General features: G+C 40.0%; 1 protein-coding gene across 4 annotated transcripts in view; it reads left to right on the top strand.

The window, feature by feature from the left end:
* TMC5 (transmembrane channel like 5) overlaps positions 1 to 22,672 on the top strand; it is a 41,340-nt gene that overhangs the window by 5,397 nt on the left and 13,271 nt on the right. For 2 of the 4 annotated variants that reach the window (XM_029911310.1, XM_029911307.1), the window contains exons 2-15: positions 6,543 to 6,710; positions 7,531 to 7,748; positions 8,526 to 8,633; positions 10,866 to 10,982; positions 12,129 to 12,228; positions 13,341 to 13,431; positions 13,811 to 14,059; positions 15,444 to 15,595; positions 16,265 to 16,409; positions 18,769 to 18,924; positions 19,443 to 19,606; positions 20,186 to 20,264; positions 20,844 to 20,941; positions 21,328 to 21,423. In XM_029911310.1, the coding sequence (XP_029767170.1) occupies positions 6,637 to 6,710; positions 7,531 to 7,748; positions 8,526 to 8,633; positions 10,866 to 10,982; positions 12,129 to 12,228; positions 13,341 to 13,431; positions 13,811 to 14,059; positions 15,444 to 15,595; positions 16,265 to 16,409; positions 18,769 to 18,924; positions 19,443 to 19,606; positions 20,186 to 20,264; positions 20,844 to 20,941; positions 21,328 to 21,423 (1,847 nt within the window). In that variant the 5' untranslated portion in view covers positions 6,543 to 6,636. Of the gene's footprint in view, positions 1 to 3,242; positions 3,297 to 6,503; positions 6,711 to 7,530; positions 7,749 to 8,525; positions 8,634 to 10,865; positions 10,983 to 12,128; positions 12,229 to 13,340; positions 13,432 to 13,810; positions 14,060 to 15,443; positions 15,596 to 16,264; positions 16,410 to 18,768; positions 18,925 to 19,442; positions 19,607 to 20,185; positions 20,265 to 20,843; positions 20,942 to 21,327; positions 21,424 to 22,672 lie in introns of those variants that run through there. The other 2 variants (XM_029911309.1, XM_029911308.1) reach the window with 2 other exon arrangements.

The following is a 22,672-nucleotide window of genomic DNA, read 5'->3' as shown; positions in this document are numbered from 1 at the left end:
GGAGCCACTCTAGGTAAATGCTGGAGGAGGGTGAGGGGCCGCGAGGAGCTCACGGGCCGCAGAAAATAACCCCACGGGCCATGTGTTTGAGACCCCTGGTCTATACCTACATTCTGCGCATGTCCATAGAAGTGTCAACCCTTTTTTCTCTTATTGGTCTGTGTCCCCTAGAAACTTAAGGGATCCCAATTTTGTATAGGTTGTGTAAGTTCCCTTTGTTCTCACTAGCATCGACACACAACCTATATCCTATGGTTAAGACACGTCTAAGACAGATGCTCCTTTAAACTATTTTTATGATCTAATATTAATCTTCTGGGTAATTTTGTGCAATATTACCACTTGGTACCTCTTTTCCCATAATCTTAAAGCATTGAGTTATTTTCTGGTCACTTATGTCATCATTTCTTGTCTCCAAAGCCTAAAATAGCTAAGCTAAAGTCTTGCAGGCATCACCCTACAGGTTCTTGGATTTCAGCTTGTCTTACTCATGTCTAATACTTGGTTCCACTCAATGCTGATCAATCTTATTCTTTTATAATCCTACAGATTCATTCTATTTAACATACAATGAATATATATGATAACATCACACAATAAATGGATAATAAACTAAAATCATTGGCTGCAATGGGTTGAGTTTTTGTAGATGCCTTATACAATAGAATCTCAGAGTTACGAACACCTCAGGAAAGGAGGTTGTTCGTAACTCTGAAATGTTTGCAACTCTGAACAAAACATTATGGTTGTTCTTTCAAAAGTTTACAACAGCACATTGACTTCATACAGCTTTGAAACTTTAGTATGCAAAAGAAAAATGATGCTTTTAACCATCTCAATTTAAATGAAACAAGCACAGAAACAGTTTCCTTACCTTGTCAAATCTTTTTTTTTTAATTTATTTTTTCAGTAATTTACGTTTAACACAGTACTGTACAGTATTTGTTTTTTTTGTTTTGTCTCTGCTGCTGCGTCATTGCATACTTCCAGTTCCAAATGAGGTGTTTGGTTGACTGGTCAGGTCATACTCTGGTGTTCGTAACTCTGAGGTTCTACTGGAGTTTCTTTTAAAGATGTTAGGGAATAAAAATAGCAGGTGTCACATGCTGGGTTCCACAGAGGATAAGTCCACAGAGGATAATAGTCAGAACTAGTTTAGTGGAGTTATTCCTTTGGCTTAAGTCACAGAGGCCTGTGTCTTGATGCTGAAGGTCCCAGGCTCCCCTGAAAAATCACTCTATTCCCATCAAATCAGTAAACATTACTACTGTATATTTATGTTTAATAAAAGCAAAAAATAATGGGTTGCATGGACTCTGCTCTTGATCAAAGTATACCAAAAATTTGATATTTGCATACAGATAAGTTACTTTTCAATGCCATTCTGTTATATTGATATTGGGGATATTACTATGCAATGCAGGGCAAAGTAAGCATGGCAGCTAGCCGGAGTTCAAAATGGAAGAAGAAGGGGATAAACAGTCCACAGTATAGGAGAAGTTAACCATTTTACCGTCAATCCTCAGTCAGAAATGGAGTATGGAATAGACCTTAGCTCTGGACATGAAAAGGAAAAAGCAAATGCATTCCAGTGCTTTGCAAAATCTTCAAGACTTTCTGCAAGAACCTCAAAATTGGGTCATGTCATGCTACTATCACGCTGCATTGGGTTCTAGCCTGGTGAGTTGGAATAGATCATATGGTATGTATTTGATTAGCTGGGCCTGTCTCATGTCATGTGACCAAGGAATCAGGCCATCTCAGTGGGAGCCCTTGCTAACTGATTGCTCAGAGAGGTTGTGTTGTGGTTGAGCTGTGATCCACTGGCCTTCTGTAATTGCCCCAGTTCAGGCCTGATGATGCAAGGTGCAGCACCTTTGGGCTATTGGGTCCTTTCCAGAGAGCACCCCACTCTGCAAACCCCATTTGAATCAAATTTGGAAAATGTCCACATATCTGGAGTGGCTGAAGTATGAGTTACGACAGTGCCTTAAAAACACGCATGTGTGCATATGTGCACACATCCTTGTGGAATGGCAAGGAAAGGACCATCTGCTCTGTTGCTACTGTACATTTTCAAATTCAGTATTACAATGATGGTTAACTCAACAGTCCCAAAACAATGAGGGAAACAACATTAGTGCATGAGATAGGACATGAGAGAGTTATATACTCTATGCTGCACCACCTCCAGGATTATCTTCTCAGACCGAGTGTGTGGTAGGTGAAGTCTGGGTAGTCATGGCAAGAAGTGGAAATAGTGGTACAGTGTCTGAATCTTGCTTCCTGTGCTTATGAAAACATAGCCATTTGCACTGTGCTTGATCTACGAAGATTGGCAGGGTGGGAGAGAAAAACGTGGCCATTGTATATCAGTCAGCTGGCTGCACTGACTTGCTCCTGCCAATCTGGAAACATGTTACGTCAAAAATTAAAGCATCAAGTGAGCAAGAGACAGATTAAAAAAGAGAAATCTATTTCTAGAAGAATCTCTAGTTTCTAGCCAACTGAAAATGACTTCAAAATGTAAGTTTAGCCGTAAGAATTATAAATGTGTAGAGGCTTTACTTTTTGGGATGGGGAATCTACATGTGTGGGGGCGGAATAGGGGAAGAATATTGTGGTCTTCATGAAATTTAGTCAATTATTTGTGTATGTTGCTTATATCCACCCCTATTCAACAAATAATTCTAAAGAACCTGTTTTAGTCCCGTAGAAGTCAGTAGGACTTAATCATATGCTTAAGGTTAACCCCATTTAAGTGCTTTTCTGAATAAGGCTTGGCTGCTGAACTGTGCTGAAATCCGGACTCACTTTCCCTCTCATGACACTTATCTCTCACTTATCACAATCAAATTGATTGCCACTAAAACTAGCTGTCCTTCGTTGTGAAGTCACTGGATCTTTGATAACATACACAATGCAGGCTCCTTCTATCTTGAAACAAGGGTCCAGTGTAACAGTGAAAATGATGTCAAGGTCTCAGATACACCCGACAGCTTAAATAAAACTAGATCCTGAGAGAAAGTCAAGTCACAGCATTTGTTGCTATGGACCTTGTCCTGCACCCACTTACGTAATTGATAAAGTTCCCACAGACATCTGTGGTCCGTGAATCAGCCTTTTTTCATGGTTATCTTGCATAACCTTCAGCTTAAGTGCTCGCCAGAGCCTGGCTTCCTCTTAGAGTTTTATCTCATGGAGTCTGACTGGTTTTGTCACTAGTTATTTTGCTTCAGAGAGAGACACTTCATTAGATACCACTGCGTTGGATCAAATAGGACTTGCCTGATCTGGTGAGTCAGCAGAAGAGCAGTGTAGAATCCTAGAACCTGATACCCTGTCACAATATTAATCTCTTTTAATATCAATTTCAGACTGACAAACTAATTAAAATGTGCTAGTCATGAGAGATCTTTCCATATGGAACTGGGTAGAGTATATTAAACAGGAAAGGAATCCATAATATAAAAACTCAGAGGGTGACAATAAAGAACGAACCAGCCGGGCCTTATGTAAACTAACGGCTACTTGTGGGAAAGAGTGTAGTTTAATCTGCTATATCAAATATTAGTGGTTCTTGGATGACTGACATTGCTTTTGTGCTTGGTTATTAAGTAAAATATACTGTAGTAGTTCCTTATAGTTCATATTACTATTGTTGGCTTTAAAAAAAAAAGATCTTCAAGTTAACTTCTAGATTGGCTTCTTTTTTTAACTTCAGGATTTGCATAACTACAATCAGACACTTTATTTGTATACTGACACTGCTAGGAGTACAATGGCAGCATTTGGTCATGCTTTAACTAATTTGTTTGAAACTTGATAAGACTGGATGTGCATGTTTACTTACACCTTCCTGTGTGATTAACATTCTAGAGGAGGATTAGTGTTTACAGAATGAAATCCCCATATTTGCAGAACTAGGTCCTGGAGCTGCCTTACCACATGTGTTTTAGAGGGAGGGAGGAAAATATGGCTATTCTTTTGTATCTTGACCCAGAAAAAAATGAGCCTGTTGCCTACAAAAGGCTCTGAGGTTCCTGAACTGTGTAACCCCAGATGCTATTTACTGATCAAAAGGAAAGTGCCCACTCCCTAATGGCTGTCTATCCATCTTATATGGCCCCCATTACCATAGTATGTGAGCATCCCCCAGTCTTTAATGTATTTAGCCTTGCAATAGGTCTGCAAGGTTGGGAATTGCTATTATCCCCATTTTACTGATGAAACACTAAGGCACTGAGATACAAGTGACTTTCTGACCATCAGATACAGAGTCTGGTGGAGAAGGGACTTGAACTCAGGTTTCTTAAGTCCTAGGCTAGGGCCCTAACCACTGGACCAGCCTTCCTCACTGTGAAGCTGAGACTTCCTGAATGACTCAGTAATGCCCCTTAATCTTCCCCTCCACTCCCTTCCCCTTCCCCTTCCCCTTCCCTCCCCTCTCCCAAACAGTAGTTGTTCTCCTGTGAAGATTCATTCAATCAGAGAAGAATTTTCGAAGTTAGACGAGTGTAAAAATATTTAGCTCTTGCTGACTGAGAGGACCACACCAGAGGTCAAAGAGAAGGAAGGAGTCACATGGCCTGACAATAACCCCACACTTCCTCTCCAATGAACCTTGGTGAAAAGGCAATGGCCTGGGCCCCAGTCCACACCAGCTCCTCCTGGAAATTCATGGAGAGATCTTGGTAGTGGTTGCACTAGTCGAACCGAAACAGAATGGAATGGAGAGCGGTGGGGCCTGGGACCTACCTTTTATGAGTTTGTCTCTCAGGGTTGCTCTGCAAGTCCTCATGGCTGAGCTTTATTTTTTAGGGGGAGCAAGAAGAAGAGGCGGTATGTGGATTTTTGTGTCTGGCTAACCTTTTCCCATGGGGAGGTGGGCGTGCTGTGAAGGAATCTTCTGTTGCCTTTCCAAGAGCATTGTATATCTCAGAAGTAGAGTTGGTCTGAATTTTTCCAACAGAACAGTCTTTCGTTGGAAAATGCTCATTTGGTTCTCCCAAATCAAATTCTAAAAAAAAAATTATTCTTCCTGTGAAAAATTACTAATTTTTGACTTTTTGTCCTGAATGAAAACAAAAGAAATTTTTTTTTTTTTTTTCAAAAATTTTAAGTTTTTTATGCGAGGGAAATACTGTTTTCCAGCCAGCTCTCCTCAGTAGGCTGTGACTATACTGTAAACCTGGCAATTCTTTTAAACCCTATGCTTTCAAGTTGGGTGTGGGGTGAATGTGCTAATTACTAAAAAACTAGTAGACTACTTTTTTTATCTAGCACACACCGATTCTTAAAAAAACTTATTTATCGAGTGTTGTCAAAGAAAAATTCTTACTATTATATTAATAACTGGGAGTCAATCCTTCCTCAAGCAAAACCTCCATTTTGTCTGCTGCAAAGAGGAAGGATTAGGTTCTGGATTTTATATATATTATGTACACTTGCATAACTGATTAATTTGGTCAGCTGATTACTGGCTTAATATGTTACTTTAAGGCTCTTGCAATCTTTGGTCTATCTTGGTATATGTGGGATTGTTGCCAGAATAACATGAAAAGTTTAGCATTAAGTGCTTATGTTTATAGTCTCTTGTGGCCAAATATCAGATTCCAGTCAGTAATTGTTTGCAAAGTGGGATGGGCAACTTCAGAATATATTTCAATTGCTTTTTATAGCTTTTATTGCCAGGTACTCGAAGGCATTAATCTGGATATAGCTGTGTGACTAGATCATGATATAATACACAATACTAAAACATGATCTAATATATTATAGTACACTTGTCTTTGTATTAATTTATTTTCACATAAACATGGATATTTTTGTGGGGTGCTATCTGCTGGGCCTTTACCCTATGTTTTTAGCATTCAATGAGTATACTCCCTCCCCTCAGGGTTGACCTCGATTAGCTACATTGAAACAAAAACTACAGTGTCTTCTTTCATTAGGATTGTACAGTGAGGTAGCTATCCCGATGTAAAAAACTACCTTTTTTAAAGCAGTGAAGACATAACCAGCTATACTTAACCACCTCTCTACAAGACTCTTCAGATCTACAGATGAAAATCTCTATAGATGTGCCAATTGCAGGAGCTGGGCTCCGGTTTGAAATCAGTGAAATGTATCTAAAGAGAAACAGGATCAGTCTGTAGATCAGGGATCATTGGTTTGTTATATATCTTTAAAAAAACCTGGTTTCTATGTTGTCAAAATGTTGGGGAAATCTTTTTACACAAAATCTTCATGCTCAAGTCTAGTGCTTTAATTTTAGATAAGGGCTTGTATTTCTACATCGTGAAATTTGCTATCTTTGTAACTACCAGTAAATACATGTTGTCCAGAGGGTAAATAGGACCCAGATGATGCTATACTCACTTGAGACTGTTCTCCATTTATACAGATCTTATTGCTTTATTCATTATTACTCCAGGAAGAATAAAGCCATTTTTTGTCTTGTTCAGATGCTGACATCTATTCTTTTTGTTCCTTGCTACTAGGCAGAAAATCTATTGGATCTAATTTTTGTCTTTTATTAGATTCAAAATGAATCACCCACTAATATAATACTGAAGCAATAAAGACTTCGGGTAAAGAAGGTTTCTCACCCACAATCAAGGAATCAGATTCATCATGACTTATCACTATAATGAAGCTTTTGAAAACCCAGACTACCACTACTCAGAGACATTGGAGATTGACAGAAGGTAAGTTTGAGTAATAATTTATAAAAGTTCTGAACGATAGTACTGTTGGTAATAAAGGAAATTGAATATTTAGAACTCATGGGAGTGTGGGGGATGGAACTTGTTACCAGTCCTATTTTTGCCATTCATTTAAATCACTCTTTAGTTCTTGTCTGAGAATGTCTGTGGAATCTGTCTTTTGCAGTGTTGTTTTAGCCATGAAGGTCCCAGGATATGAGAGAGACAAGTTAGGTGAGGCAATATCTTTTACTGGACCAACTTCTGTTGGTGGAAGGTACAGATCTGAAGAAGAGCTCTGTGTCACTCAAAACTTGTACCTTGCACCAACAGTAGTTGGTTCAATCATACCTCAACTACTCTGTCTGTATTTTTACATTTCTACATTTGTCATAGTGGCTCTGTTATTATTTTACACTTTAAATTAATATGTTCCAGGATTTATAGTTGCAGGTACCAGGGATTTATTGGTTTAATCAATTTTTCAGCAGATGTGCAGACAAAAAGTTTGCTGCACGCTTGGAGCCTGATTTTACAAATGCTTATGCATATACTTACTTTGAGTGGTCCTCCCACTGACTTCAGTGGGACTGAAGTTTTCGTCTCTTTAATTCAGTTCATGATTGGCACTTATGTCAGAGCTTTGATTCTAAGGATTGTATATTATGAAAATGTTTTAAAATGTGGTAAAGTAAGATGATACATAACTTATTTATATCAAAAAATTGTTTGACTACTGAGCATCTAGAAACAAAGGTAAATAGATATATCTTACCTTTCTGGTCACTGTTAGTCCCTTCTTTTTGTTTGTTTGCTCACACAGCAGAGAAAGGAATTCATCCTTTCACCAAAACCTTCCTGAGTCCTCCCTGGATGATGACTCGTTGTACGATTCCTATGAAGGTCGCAGTGGAAGAGGACAAAGAAACCAGGATTATCCCATGGCTATACCAATGGCCTCGATGCAGCCTGGCTTCCGATACAGCCACAGCGCATCGAGGTCGACTGGGCCCAACACAAATCCATATGGAAATCCACATAGTATGTAATTCCACATAGCAAAATCCTATGTATAACAGACAGTATTTTGGGGATCCATTCCTGAGGTTGATCCAAATACCTGCTCATCTTGATTTCTAAAGGAGCTCTACATTCAAGACAGGATCAGGCCAGAGCGTGTTTTATAGAAGTGTCCCTCTTAGGAAACTAAAATGTAACATCTTTGTGGGCAAAATGAGAGGGAGGAAAACCCTTAGTTTTTTTAAAAAAAGAACGTTTTAGCAAGGATTAGTTCCATCCTGTCACTGCAGAGTTTTATTTTTTGTTATGTTGTGCTTGGGAGGGGGAAAAACAGAACGTTAACATTAGTTACCTACATTTTAAAAAGTGATTAGTGGGTTTTGGGTGCTTTCTTTTCTGGGTGCCTAACTTGAGATGCTTTAATGAGGCCCGTTTTTTTGTTTTTGTTTTTGTTTTTTTGGAGCACTTTCTGAAAATCAGGTACCTTTATGATGTCTTATGTTGAGCCTCCAAAAATTGAAACACCCACAATCACTAGCTACTCTTGAAAATGTAGGCAGCTAGCATCATTAAGTTTGCCTTTCAGTAGTCTACGGCATGGTGTAACTATACTATACAATATAATGATTGATTTTAAATGGGTGTACAGTATTAGAACGAGGGACGAGAATAATTCAAGGATCTATTGTGCTATGCACAGTAGCACTGAGTTTATTACTATATCAACAAACCCAATCTTCTGTGAACAGTTTTAAACATTTCTTTGTGGCTTAATGCTTCTGCTTTTCCCTCTAACAGCTAATCCTTCCTTTGAGTATGAGCCAGAATTAGCATACACATCTCCCTCCACCTTTCATGCCGTGGATGGTCCTTACGTACGCAGATCTTCTGATGTGTCTGATGGAGGTAAGGCTTAAGGCGCAAAGATGGAATGGCCAATGAGAACATTGAAACTTTAATCTCCAAAGGAGGATGACAGCTTTCTTAGGCTTAAACTAACCAGACTTTAACCCTTGATAAGATATTTCATACTAATGAATGTGGAAGGTTCTTTATTTAGTTCAGGTGGCTGATTGTCCAGGAGTCCTCACTGAATCCTAGTCACCATTAAATAACAAAATATTTCTTGACAACACTACTTCATTGTACCAGAGCTTCCCGGAATCTTTTGATTGGACCCCATCTCATGGCAATGAAAGTAGAGGTGGTTGGGAATTTTTTGATGAATCATTTCTTTTTCAAAAAATGCCAGTTTATCTAAACTGAGACTGTTCATGAAACAGGTTTTGATTTGAGGAATCTCCCAACTTGAAAAAAAAAGTTGTAGGGGGAAAAATGTCCAAATGTCTTGACATTTTAAAAACAAAAACATCAGGCTTTCCAATTCAGTGACTTTTCACTTTTAAAACCTTTTAGTTTAATTTCAAAGGGGATGGGGAGAGGCTGAAATTGAAACAAAAAGTTTTGATTGACCTGGGTTGTTTTTTTTTTTGTTTGTGAATATTTTTGAGATTTTGACTTTTCGTCACGATTCGATCTGAGAAGAAATTTTTAACTCTCAAAAATGTATGTGTGGGACATGCAAACTGTTCCCTTGCCTCACCCCCCCAGCTGTAAATGAAGAGTATGGTATGAAGCAGTCACCTATTTGAACCTGAATTCCCTATAAGCATCTGTACCCCTGTAAATCACTTGTGAAGTTATTCAGGGGGTTGTGGGGCCAAATTCTTTGCTACGGTGCTTCCACTGACGTCAGTGGATTTACACCAGCAGAGAATTTGGCCCATCATGTTTTTGTGTGAAGGATAGTCCTTAGTAGTACCTAAAGGGGTGGGCCTCGGGCAGAGGGGGAGGGGCGAGCCTCCCCCACGGACGCGTTCACCCACCGCCCATGCAATCAAATGACATGTCCTTTGGGACTGGAATAGTGTAGGGTTGAATCTTTGACTAGATACTGGAACACAGTCAGTCTTAAAATGATGGTATGAGTGGCAATTTATTGTCTGTGCCCTGCATAACAGACTATATTGTAGATCCATCAGGTTTCAGCATCCTGTAATCCTTTTCACTGTGACATATTTGGTAACTGTTTGCTGCTTCTAGAATTCCTATAATGAAGAATTCTCTTCTAGAGTTGTTGCCTAGATACGCTGGAAAAACACCTCTCTTAGCTATCCTTAACCAACTTTAACCTTTTAGGAACATGTAAATGGATCTGGTTAACATCTGATTTGGGGGGGAAATTGGAGTCTTACTGGAAAGTAACAATTCTATTGCTTCATGGAAATGACCTGTTTCAAAATTCCACATTATAGAATATAGAGAGAGGGAGAGAAACTTAATAAATTTCTCCTTAAGACTTTTTATGCTTGGGAAATGGATATCCAGAGCAATCAATTGAAGGATAAACATCCAGACATTGAGAGTCCAGGGAGTACCTCAGAAAAAAGACAAACACATTTTCCTTTCTCTAATCCTTTTAAATGGATACAAAGAAAACTGGCTCTGAGTACAAATGCTACTATCCCCATTGTTTATTCAAATCTGAAGGGAGAAATTGCTGAAGACCCACAAAGGGAGCATTTGTTAGCAGACACTTTAGACTTTCCTGGTCTTCTAACCCCAGGAAACCTAAATGCAGAAGGGGAATGCAGCTCTGAGCTGCCTGCATCTTCTTCCCAAGTGGCTGCGAGTGACCAGAAAATGGTGTTTGTAAACTTTTCTCGCTCTTCAGCTTCAACAGAGGAAGGTATAAGCATCCAGTGAACATAGAAATGTCAGTGTTTTTGAATATTGGGATAGGGGTGAGAAGATGTGTTGAACTCTGATAAGAAAACGGGAGCCTATCTCTTAGGGCCAGATTCAGATACCCTTTCTTATGCTGAATAGTATGTTATTCCAGCAATAATCTCACTGAAGTCAGTGTGAGTTCTTGTATAGTAGGGTTTACCGTGCATGTATCCCAGTCTGGCCCTTAAAGTTCAGTTTTCAAGTCTGAAAAATTACACATCAAATGTGGGAGGATGGGTATTCTTTACTTAGCTGGACTACGTGGAAAGTGAATGCGTAATGAACAGGTCTGGCTAAGCAAATTTGGCATTACATTTCTTAGTTCACTAAAAAGTGTGTCTTGTTCAGGTAGCTTCAGTCAGAGATATAACAGACGACAAGCTGACCTGGTCTACAGGATGCCTTCCAGCCTTCTCAGACTAGACTCAAATGCAGAAACGTATAACAAAGACAAATATAAACAAGGTAAGGTACTTAGAGAAATGGTGGGGGATTTAAATATATTCTTATCCCAGAAAAATGTGGAAGGCCTTGATAGCCAATATAGAACCACAAGAGAACTTGAAACAACTTGCCACAAATGGCAGTCTCTACGCTAGAGAAACCCAGCTGTGAAACAGTAGGGGTGTTGAGGGTTGGGCTTGCTAAATACATTAGCAAGAGTTGGGTGTAAAAGCCTGACATGGTTGTGTTTTGCAATATTTGGCCTTGTCTTCACTAAGAAAGAAGATGTATATTTGGCATGTTAGCTAACATGTTCATTAATTGTGCTAAAATCCTATCTAGATAAGGCAAGTTGTAGTTCTAACACATGTTAACTGGTTGCGGTAAACCTTAAGCTCCCCACAAGGTTTTATTGTGCCTGGCTAACATGGGTTAAAATGATGACTGTTTAATCTACACTAGAATTTTAATGTGTTAATTAACATGCTACCTGACATGTTTTTAAACTACACCATTTTTCCTAGTGTAGACATGGCTTTTATGCCCTAGCTGATGCTATTTTACATTTTTAGATTCACATTCAAGTGACTCTCTCAAACTGACAATTATTAAAACGCATAAGCTTCAAAATAACAGATCCGAGCACCATATCTAAAAAGCTTTTCAGCAAAAGTACAATTTGTTTCCATTAGCACTAAATTTACACACTACTACTAACTAAATATCTTTTTTAAACAGAATTAATTTTCAGTTCACTAGGTTTGTTTTTTATGAAAATATAGAAACCAAAACCCCACTAGAAAAAATAGCGAGTAAGAACCTTTTTGGAAAGCTTGAGTCAATGTTTTTGCTTATTTTGTATTACAGCCCATTGTACTAACAGTAAACCATCACTGGGTATGAATAATTTTTGAAAGCATTAAAAACTGTATTCTCCCAATGTATCTGTATTACAGAAACATTCATTCCAGAAAACTAAGAATATTTAGTGCAATACCACTGCTAGCTATCACTAGCTCTCAATTTCCTATCATTTAGCTGAGTCTTGGTAGCATATTGGATGTCTTATTTCCAGTCTTCCTCCTCTCATTCTTTGTATGAAAGTTAAGATGTTGTTATCTAAAGTTCTGGATGGATATAATTTTTTTTTGTACATCCCACCTACAGAAGAAAAGTTGATCAAAAATCTTGCAAGCATGTCCAGCAGAGAGAGAGTTAAAGCAATCCAGAAGACACCAAAGACCATGAAAGAAAAGAGAGACATCAGGTAAAAGCAGAATGTGTATTACAGCTTAGTACTAATGTGAACACACATACTGTTTCCGGCATTTACTTAACAAATGCAGGTGTCTGCATATTTCCTCGCTAGATTCTCGGTCAATTATGGAACAAAACAACTGGAAAATAATAACCTGTTTTAAAGTAGCATCTTACAAGGCAAATCAGCATTCAATAAGGATGGCAGGATGTGCATTTTTATTGGATGGGAGCAACGTTTCCTCTCGTTGACAGCAATATCCTGTTCTGTTTATATAAGAAATGTCATATGAAATGTGGATTGTGATGTTTAAGAGTTTCCAGCAATAAGAGTGGAGAAGAGGCCAAGCAAAAGAGGTTGAAAGTAATGGCTGATTTGTCACTATCACAGAGCCATTATAGAGGATATCCAAAGCCCATCACCAACAATAAGCAGGTGTTAGATGCAAGGAGGCTAGATTGGCACCAGACTTGTCTGTCTTGAGGCAGATTGCCAGTTAACAGAAAGACAAACAGCAAAGCGCTCTCCCTAAAGTCCACATTTTAGTAACTTTTTGGCTGCTACTGAGTAGAGCTGGCCGGGAATTTTTTGATTATCTTTTTTTCTGAAAAATGCTGCTTTGTCAAAATTAAAACTGTTTTCAAAACCAGGTTGATTTCTAGATGAATTTTCCAACCTGAAATTTTTAAAAAAAAGTTTATAAAATGTCAAAATTATTTTTTCTGACAATTTTAATGAAAAATTCTGATTTTTTGCTCTGGTTTGAAACAACTTTCTGTTTTGAAATGTGAAACTAATTAGACTGAAAGCATTAAAAATCTTGAAATTGAAATAAAATGTTTCGATTGACCCAAACTGAAAATTATTTGTTTATTATTTGGCGGGGGGGGTGGGCTTTTTCAGCTAGCTAAATTTTTTGTGATGTTGACCTTTTGTCCAGATTTAGGATGGTAAAAATTTTTAAACTCTCAAAAGTATATGCTGGCCATATCCTGCCCAGCTGTGCTCCTGAGCACGTGCATAACATTTGTGTTTGCAGGAGTCTGTTAAACACAATGTGGTATGTTAAATGAGAAGTTCTTCATTGTTTTAATCACCCTCCTCCATGCTGTGTTCCACAGGAATAAAGTTCTCATGGAGAAAACAAAAACATTTGTGAGCTCCAGTACTCGGATTAACTGTTGTACACAGTGTCTGTACAAAACAGCATTGGTAAGTGCACCCTGCCTTGTTCACACAAGTTGGGTTAAACTTTTTTAAACTAAGCTCTCATTGCTCACTCCAGCATTGCATAGCATATTCCCTTGTGTTCCCTTTACTTGCCAATAGGCCAAAGAACCAGTGCACTTTTATTTTATTTATTTATTTATTTATTTATTAAATTGGATTATGGTAGCATTTAAGAGCTCAAGTCAAGGAAAGGCATCCTACAAATGAGAAGAAAGCGAAGGAGGGAAAATGTTCCTAATTTAAAAATACAAATATGAGAAATGTGGGATTGTCTTGTGTGACTTTAATTTGAATACTATGTAACAAGTGCAGTATCAGATTGCCTGTTAATGATCATATTTCTATCTCCTTCTCATATTAGTTCTATCGGCGATTTAAAAATGGCCTGTCCGAATATTTGCACTTATTGCAACTATGGCAGAAGACTCTGAAAGTCATCCGTGGCAAGTTTGGAACCAGTGTTCTTTCCTATTTTGTTTTTCTGAAGTGGTTACTGACTTTCAACATCTTCTCATTCCTTGTAAACTTCAGCTTCATAACAATCCCACAGCTTATAGCATCAGGACCAAATAACCTTTCGTTCAACGGTCTGGAGCTTCTGACCGGGGCTGTAAGTATGTAGAGGCGGGCCCAAACTAGTATTGTATACAAGAGAGATATTTTATAAAATCATCCTAATGTAAAAAAATAGCCACAAGTATTTTCTAGTAACAGCTCGGTGGAATGGTGGAAGTTTTAATAGTGCTCTTATTTTCTTCTGGTCACTGTAAAATCTTTAATTTGCCTTATAGTTTCATAAGCTGCCCAGTAGCCTGTATGATATTAATTGATCTCACTCTAATTCCTAGAGCATTTGTGTCCTATTCAAAAACTGCTTGGTGCCTTTTTGACAGCCTGTCAGCGAGCGATTGAATAGGCATGAAGACTGCATTATCCTTTAACCCCTTCTGAATTATCCTAAGACACTATCAGCAGTGAATCTTCCCATGCTATCCTGCCTCTGCACATATGTTAAGGACTTCAGTTTCCAATGCTGTGAACCTGGAACATTTCATAAGCACTGAATTCTTGATTTTTGCAAGGAGCTGGGCAAATCCTTGCATAGAGACGTGTTGAAGTCAGCGGGGCATTACTCGAATGGACCTTTAAATGTGTGCTGGGATCTCTACACCATCAGGGCCTAAATACCTAAATATTTTTGGGGGGAAGAAAAACCTAAAGGAAAACATCCCAGTGTCCCATACTGTGCTAATTTTACTGACACTAAGCTACTGTTTGGTTGTTTATTTGGTCAGAGAGGAGGAGCTGTTCCTTTTTTGGGGAGGTTAGTTTTTTCCACACCTGACCTTTACAAGAAGGTTGCATCATTTCCACTGTACACGAGGGGGGGCGGGTGTCTATCTAGTGAAATAATAACCCAGACTGGTAGCTAAGACCTTCTCAATGTGAGGATGCCATGTTGTTTTTTTAAGAAGGGTAAATATGAACATTCCTGCTGGAATTCTCTTGCAATGTTGCATTTGTGCATTTCAGTTAACAGTTCTCAGTCTTCAGTTGTAAAACTGTTGTGTTCCTAAGTTTCTGGATGCAAAGTAAAAGTATAGCACAAAGGAATTAAAGTACAGTATTTACAGAGTGTGTCCTCGGAAAGGTGGCCAAATAACCTTTGATCTAATGCCAGTTGCAATAATTTTAACTAAGGTCCACTCCTTCAAGGTGTTGTGCACCTGCAGCTCCTCACGTTGATCTCTAGGAAAAGGAGGGGTGCTTCATTGGCCACAAGAAGCACTTGGCACCTGTAAAATTGTGATCAGTAGTTGGGGGGGAAGGAGGGCCTAATCCTGCAAAAACCTTACTAGCAAGAGTGATCTCATTGGGGTGAATGGGTCTATTCCTGTCAATCAAGTTTTGCAGGATCAGACCCTTGAGTACTCCACTTTATTCAATCAACAGCATGTCTTTTGAGTGCTAACCCAATTTCCATATCATTTTAGGGTTATTTTAAAAAAACAGTGCTCTACTACGGTTTTTACACCAACTCTACAATCACGAAAACTGAGAACAATTCTTCCTATAACATGCAGCTGGCCTATATTTTCACTATTGGGATTTATTTCATCATCTGCTTCTTTAGCTTGGTGTACAGGTACAATAACTATATATTCCTCCTGCACTTTAAAATGGATATATCTGTATGAAGACAAAAATGCTATTCACATTTTAAGAGCGTCTACTAGTAGTAGTAATAATACCCTTGGCCACTAATTTGGACATGCTGCTGTTGACGAATTCCTGTTTCTAGTTCCTGATAGTAATAAAAGAATCTGGTGAAATTAAATACGCTGTCATCAAATTTCCCCAGTTTAGGGCTACATAGTGTCCAAAGTGCTGCCAGACCCACCAGACAGGGTGTAGAATCACTGCAAAGACACCAGTGACCCCCCAGAAGAATTCTGGCTTAGTCAGTTGAGTGTAATCCCATTATGAATGCTGCTGTCCATAACTTCCACGAGTGATTTGCTGCATTGAAATGGCCCTTCAGACGCAGCCATTGCTGACATGGAATAGGGGAAAAGAAGGCAGGAAGTAGCAAGGTATGTAAAGAGACCTGTTGACCTCAGTTTCCCCATCTGTAAAATGTGCATAAAGGGAAAGGGGAGTGACTGTAACTGAACTCTACATTCGCTAATCAAGGAAGGTAGATTTCTGTAGTTTGCAAGACTGATTTTTTCCCCCCACCCTGTTTGAGTCTTTCCTCTCAAAGACTCCCTGCCTTTCCCTAATACTGATCTCCTGCGTGTAACTTCTACTGCAGCATGGCAAAGTCCTTCTGTAAGAACTTCATCAATCTTCAGACTTACTCTGGAAGTGCCGCCAAGCTTCTCTGCATCTGGGACTTCAATATAACCAATGAGAAAGCTGTGAAACTGAAGCAAAGCAATCTCAGTACACAAATAAAGGTACAGAATGAAATGGATCGGAAAGAAATCCTCTCCCTGTGTGAGCAGATCTAACTCTCGGTTTGAATGTATGACTTGCTCAAGAAAGTGCCATCGGATACTTCAGAGATCCAACTTCTTCCTGCCCCACTAGTTGACTATGTGAAGGTTTTCTGTTAGGAGCCATTGGCTTAACAACATATTTCTAAAGGAATTTTTTTCTAGCTCCTTCTTTTTTGTCCTGGCAGTTGAATCTCTACAACTGTGGCATGAATATTTGCCCAGCTCTATTTATTTTTTTTCAGACCTGCAGCCAAACAGTGGCTTTTAGCTAGAAGGTGGGGGGAACATACTGCTCTTTGCCTGGCATTATCTAGCATACTGCTGATTTAACTGAGATTGTTTCCATATAACATGCTTCTCTCCCTCATTGTGGCATATCCTATGTGGCTGTGCACATGAACGAACGGTGCCTTGCCCCTAGCTCATGTTTTTTCCTTTATTTTTGGCCTTTTTTATCATTGTGGGTTTGGTTTTCTTGGTATTGGATCACTTAGGTAGAAAGGCACCGTTGGGAGCTGTAGCCCTAACTATGAAGTATGATGAAACTTGTACAAGAGACTGCCCCAAACATAGTGGGTACAATTGAGCTGCCTGCACTAAGGGCTTGTCTTCACTACCGGGGTAAGTCGACCTAAGTTATGCTACTCCAGCTATGTGAATAATGTAGCTGGATTCGACGTAGCTTAGATCAACTTACCCCAGTGTCTTCACTGTGCTGCGTCGATGGGAGATGCTCTCCAGTCGACTTCCCTTACTCTTCTCAGAGAGCTGGAGTACTGGAGTCGACTGGAGAGCGCTCTGCTGTTGATCTAGTGGGTCTTCACTCGACCCACTAAATCGATCCCTGCTGTATCCATTGCAGCAGCATCAATCTTCCTGTAGTGGAGACCAGCCCTAAGAGATCACCTGTATTCTATCCCTTGAATGGTCACTTAGGACAGGTGTGGAGAGAGCACTGGCCTGGGATTTAGGAGACCTGGTGTGACCGAGGTACTAGGGGGCCACCCTGACGTTACTCAATTAGGGCAAACTGCAAAGAATGTGGCAGACAGTCCCCAAAGCTAGTGGATGTCCCAATGCTTAGAGTTACCAAACGAACATAAAACAGCTTCCACAATACCTCACTGGTTGCACAGAAGCCAAAACACAGTTCCCTTATAGCAACCCAGCCTTGGGCTTCCACCCAGACACCCAAATCAGATATGCTGAAGATTACTGAAAAACTTATTCATCATATAAGAAAGTTCTACCAATCCTAAAGGATTTGACACATTACCTCCCAAGTTAATGAATATTTCAGATTTTACCCAAATACACGCTGATAGCCAATTCTTATTAACTAAACTGAAATTTATTAAAAAAAGAAAAGAGAGAGAGTATTGGTTAAAAGATCAGTATTACATACAGACATGAGTACAATTCTAAGTTCAGTTTTATAGTAGAGATGGTGAGCTTTATAGTTGCAAAGAGTTCTTTCAGACTTAGTCCACAGGTTATAGTCCAATGTTCATATTCCGGGTGATCCAGGTGGGACTGGAGATCTCAGTTTTATGACTTAAGCTTCCCCTGCATAAAGCATCAGGCAGATCTGAAATGAAAGAATCAGATCCCAAGAGTCTTTTATACAGTTTTCTAGCAGCCTCTTGACCATACAGTCCTGGGTGAACAATAGGCTTTTGATGTAACCTTCTTCTTCCCAAACATCATGGGTAATTAACTACATGGATTAACATAAAGTAATTTATCCATTAAGCAGTTTATCACAAACTTTAAAGAGACATATAGACAATGAGATTATTTCACCGAAGATTCATCTAAATGTTAATATTCCCTTTTGATCTCTGAATCAGTAGCTATAGTAATAGACAGGAACTGTCTGTTTACATGGCTAACATCTAAGAAGATATAAGTAAATGCATACAATTAGTATTAGTAACAATACAAGTTTGCATTTCAAAGTTCTAGCCTATCTAAGATGGAGTGGCCCTAATTAACATTTACATACTTTTCTAACATGTCTCTAAAGGTTGAATCTGCATCAATTAGCCTGCGAGCTGCTTAACCCTTTCTGGCCATGTGTCAAACCTGAGTTCTATTCCTGGCTTGGCCACTGGTCTGCTGGGAGACGGACATGTCACTGCCCCACTCTATGCCTCAGTTTCCCCATCTATAAAATGTGGGTAATGATACTAACAACCTTTGTAAATCACTTTGAGATCTATTGCTCAATAGCACTAGGTAAGAGCTAGATATTATTGTTGTTGTTGTTATACTATTGACTAAGGCCTATGCTTAATTAGCAAGTGTTTGATTGCAGGAATCCTTATCTGAAGTGACCCTCGAGGTACTGAACCTTTCTCTAACGCAGAGAATTGCTCGTATCGCTATTCATCTGGTGGTTTGGGTGGCTTCCTTGGGAATAGCAGCTGCTTGTTGTGCTGGTGTTTACTTCCTCTCAAGAAATGAACTACAGGTAAGGACAAGGTTTGGTAAACTTCTACCCTGGAAACACAGGCTTCAACATTGGTATGCTGGACTCTTGAGTGCTAATGACTATTCATGATTAAGGCTTGAAAGACAATAAGGCATCATAGGTGTTGCTTCTGCCAATAGGCTCATATAACCTTCCATAACTTAATACTAGTTTAAATAATCAAGGCCTAGAAGGCAGCAGGAAGAATTGCTTAGTTTGGATTCCAGTAGCCTTATTCTGCTAGGTACTACAAAGAAAAACAATGAAAAGACAGAAAATGCTGTCTGGTGCACTCTAAGGCCCCAGTACTGCACTTGGATCTGCGAGTGCCCTCCCCTTGCCTGTGTGGGTACAGAGGTCCATCCTAGCAGGACAGGGGATATGAAAGCAGGACCGCATAGGTTAAATGCAGAGCCGTGACTCTCCAAGAGAATGCAGGCAGCGCAGTGTACAAACTGTTCCACAAAGACAATTCTGAGGGGAGGCTCTCTTATGCTTTATTTTTCTTTCCCTTTAAGCTCCTGGAAGGTAACAAAAGTGAGCTGGAAAACGAGGCTGCCACGCTAGTGCTGCCCATTGTTGTGTCTCTCCTCAACCTCCTCATCCCCTTCTGCTTCGCCTTGTTTGGACTCATAGAGAAATTCCAGTATCCCAGACATCAGCTCTACGCCACTATTATCAGGTATCCAGTGCCATCCTCTCCTAGTTAGCCGCATGAGCTGCCTGAAGCTGCTGCACTTTTTCTGTCGATGAAAGAGTACTGAAAGCAGCAGCCTGCTATGCATCAGGGCAGTCGCTCCATTCAAAGGACTTGTGACTCCACCTCTAATGCTGCCTGTTATGTACTTGGAGCTCGCTACCATGCCACAGCATCAGTGGAGGCAAGTGTATTGTTTCCCTCTCTTTCAAGCATATCCTGATACACTGGGCTTTGCTCAGCCTGTGGTGCAGACCCCAGTGTGGGAAAGATGGAAAATGGAGGGACGGTTGGTTACAGCAATACAAAGTACCATCATCCCTGCTCCACCAAGAGTGTCTTCTAAAGCTGGCCAAGTGGAGCTGCACTATACTTTAAAGCTGACATCCCTAGTGTAGGACAATGTGCAAATACTGCTGCCTTTCTCCCACATGGAATGTCACACATCTCACTTGCAACGTGTTTCACAGAATCAAATGCATTAGAAAGGAGTGATGTGCAACTGATGTCACATCCCTCCATGTTTGTTTAACAGGAATCAATATAGTTACTTCTTCTTTGTAGGAATGTTTGTCTGAAAATATCAATAATTGGAATCCTCTGCTACTACTGGCTTAACGATGTGGCTACATCAGAGAAAGAGGTAAAGTTCTAATCACTCGTGTGTACAAATCTTTGCCATAAAACACATGGTCAGGAATTAGTCTTAAACCACTTTCATAATATTTTGTCTAAACATCAGGAAATATGTGATCAGTGGAGGAAAAGGTGTGTGAAAGGTTACAGACTGTTGGGATGAAATTTGCCCCAGTGCAGAGGGCTATATGTGGCCTCTTAAGAAAGGGAAGGAATTGTGACCTTGACATTCTTCAGCTGGATCCAGGAATCTTTGGAGAAACAACTGTTGTGGGGGGAAAATGTCAGAGTATGACATTATTCATCCAGCTTAGGTCAGTACTAGCTATAGCTCACTGTATAGACAGAGATAATGATGAATTCCGTTGTACTGGATCTGAGCACATTTTTGAGATCTATCCTCACTGGAGTTGTTTTGGGAGGCTGTCTGAGGGGGAAGGAAACTAGAGTGAACAAGGGTCTGAGCCACAGCCTTCTGAAATGTTTCCGTTTGTCTTTCAATGAGCTTTGGATCAGGGTCCAGAAGTTCATACACCAGACAGAGAGATTTGAATTAAATACACTCTTTATTTTTCTCTCTTAAAAGTGCTGGGAAAGCCTAGTTGGCCAAGATATCTACCGTCTCATTGTGATTGACTTCATATTTTGCTTGCTTGGTTCTTTCTTTGGAGAATTTGTACGAAGGTGAGTGCGATTTCTAGATTACATCCTTACCGATTTGATGGCAACATTTTAAATTAATGCTCAGTTTGTACCCGTTATCTGATAGAGAAGTATTTTTACATGTAAATTTTAGCTGCTTCATCCTATATAGCATAACTCTTGGCTCAAATGAAAAATATTCTTTGGCTTCTGTCATCCATGCAGCATATTCATGAACATCAGTATTTTGCCAAACACAGATATGTGCTTATTCTTCCATTTGCTGCCTAACTGACAAACGGTGCACACTTTTTCATAATACACCATTAATATAAATCCACATATAGTTAGTCATTGTTACTTATATGCAGGAGTTTCCTTTAAAGATTGTTGCAGTTCTATAGTTCATGATTTTGTGTCATTTTCAGAATCATTGGAACTAAATGTTGCAAAAAACTTGGAGTGCCAGAATTTGATATTGCACGAAATGTTTTAGACTTGATCTACACACAGACTTTGGCCTGGTAAGTGATGAGTTTTCATTCATACCTGCTGTAAAATATTAGTATTTATTCCTACAGAGCCACTATGAAAAACAGCCTGATGATGATGTTTGCGACAGATAAGGATATGGCAGGAAATTGCCCTGGGAGACCTCACTGAATTAAGTTTAAGTAGCTTAGGGTTCATTGTATTAAATGAATGATTGATCTATTATTGTGGGCTGGGATTGTATGTAACCTAGTCTTTTGAAGCTATACCCTGTTTCCTGATTACTCTTCCCAGAATGTCATGAGCAAAGACCCAAGCTGTATAAAGGAAGGACTGACCTATTCCTGGCTTGGCTAGTTCTGAGCTAAGGCCACTATGAACTTGTAACCACAGGAAAACCCTTTGTGGGGTTTGAAGGACTGACTTTTACCAGAGCCGTTGTTGGAGTTGGGGAATGGGGCTGATCTCTCTCTGGGGAGGGCGGAGGGCAAAGCTTATTAGCATGTGTGTAGACTCCTTTATTGTTTTTAATATGTTTTTTCTGTAATGCTTTCAGCTTAAGAATAAGTGTGTTTTGCTTATAAAGAGCTGTGTGGTAACCTGTAACTGCTGGCAATAAACTGGTCATAGCTTTCAGCAAGAAAGCAAAGCACAGACTGAGGCCTGTTTAGGCAGTCAGGCTTGCTAGGAATAATACAGTGTAGGCAAAGGACTGTGCAGTCTGGATGAATGCCAGTCAGGAGGGAGAGAGACATGGGTCTCTGCCCAAGAGAGGTGACGGCTGGGAGCCCAGAGCGGGTCCCTTGGTGAACACGGAGAGGGAATACAGATGCATTTGCCCTGAACTGTGACCATATTTACAAGTGCTTGGCTACCACAATGGTAAGAATGGTATAAAAACCTTGATAGAAAGACATTTTAACCTACCTTATCTTAAAATTGTAACTTAAAGACACACCCATCCCCTGTTTTTTGTCATTCCCCACTCTGCAGAACATGGGTGTGGGGGGTGTTGCAGCACCCCCAGATTTTATGCGGGGCCATTGGCCCTGCGCCCCGCTCCCCAGCCGCTGACTCTGAGCAAAAACCTGGGGGTGCTTCCTGTGCCTATGCCCTGGCCCGGCCCTCCGCCCGCACTCCGCTCCCCAACCCCTCACCTCACCTGGGGCTCGGGTCCTGGCTGCTGGCCCTACTCCCCAGCTGCTGGCCCAGTCCCCGGGCAGGGCCGGCTCCAGGCACCAGGCAACCAAGCTGGTGCTTGGGGCGGCACCTGGAGGGGGG

The sequence above is a fragment of the Terrapene carolina genome, unplaced genomic scaffold, assembly GCF_002925995.2.
Source record: "Terrapene carolina triunguis isolate 2854851 unplaced genomic scaffold, T_m_triunguis-2.0 Scaffold93, whole genome shotgun sequence".
Taxonomy (NCBI): Eukaryota; Metazoa; Chordata; order Testudines; family Emydidae; genus Terrapene; species Terrapene triunguis.
The sequence above is the reverse complement of the archived record's forward strand: the minus strand, read 5'-3'. Positions and strand labels throughout refer to the sequence as shown.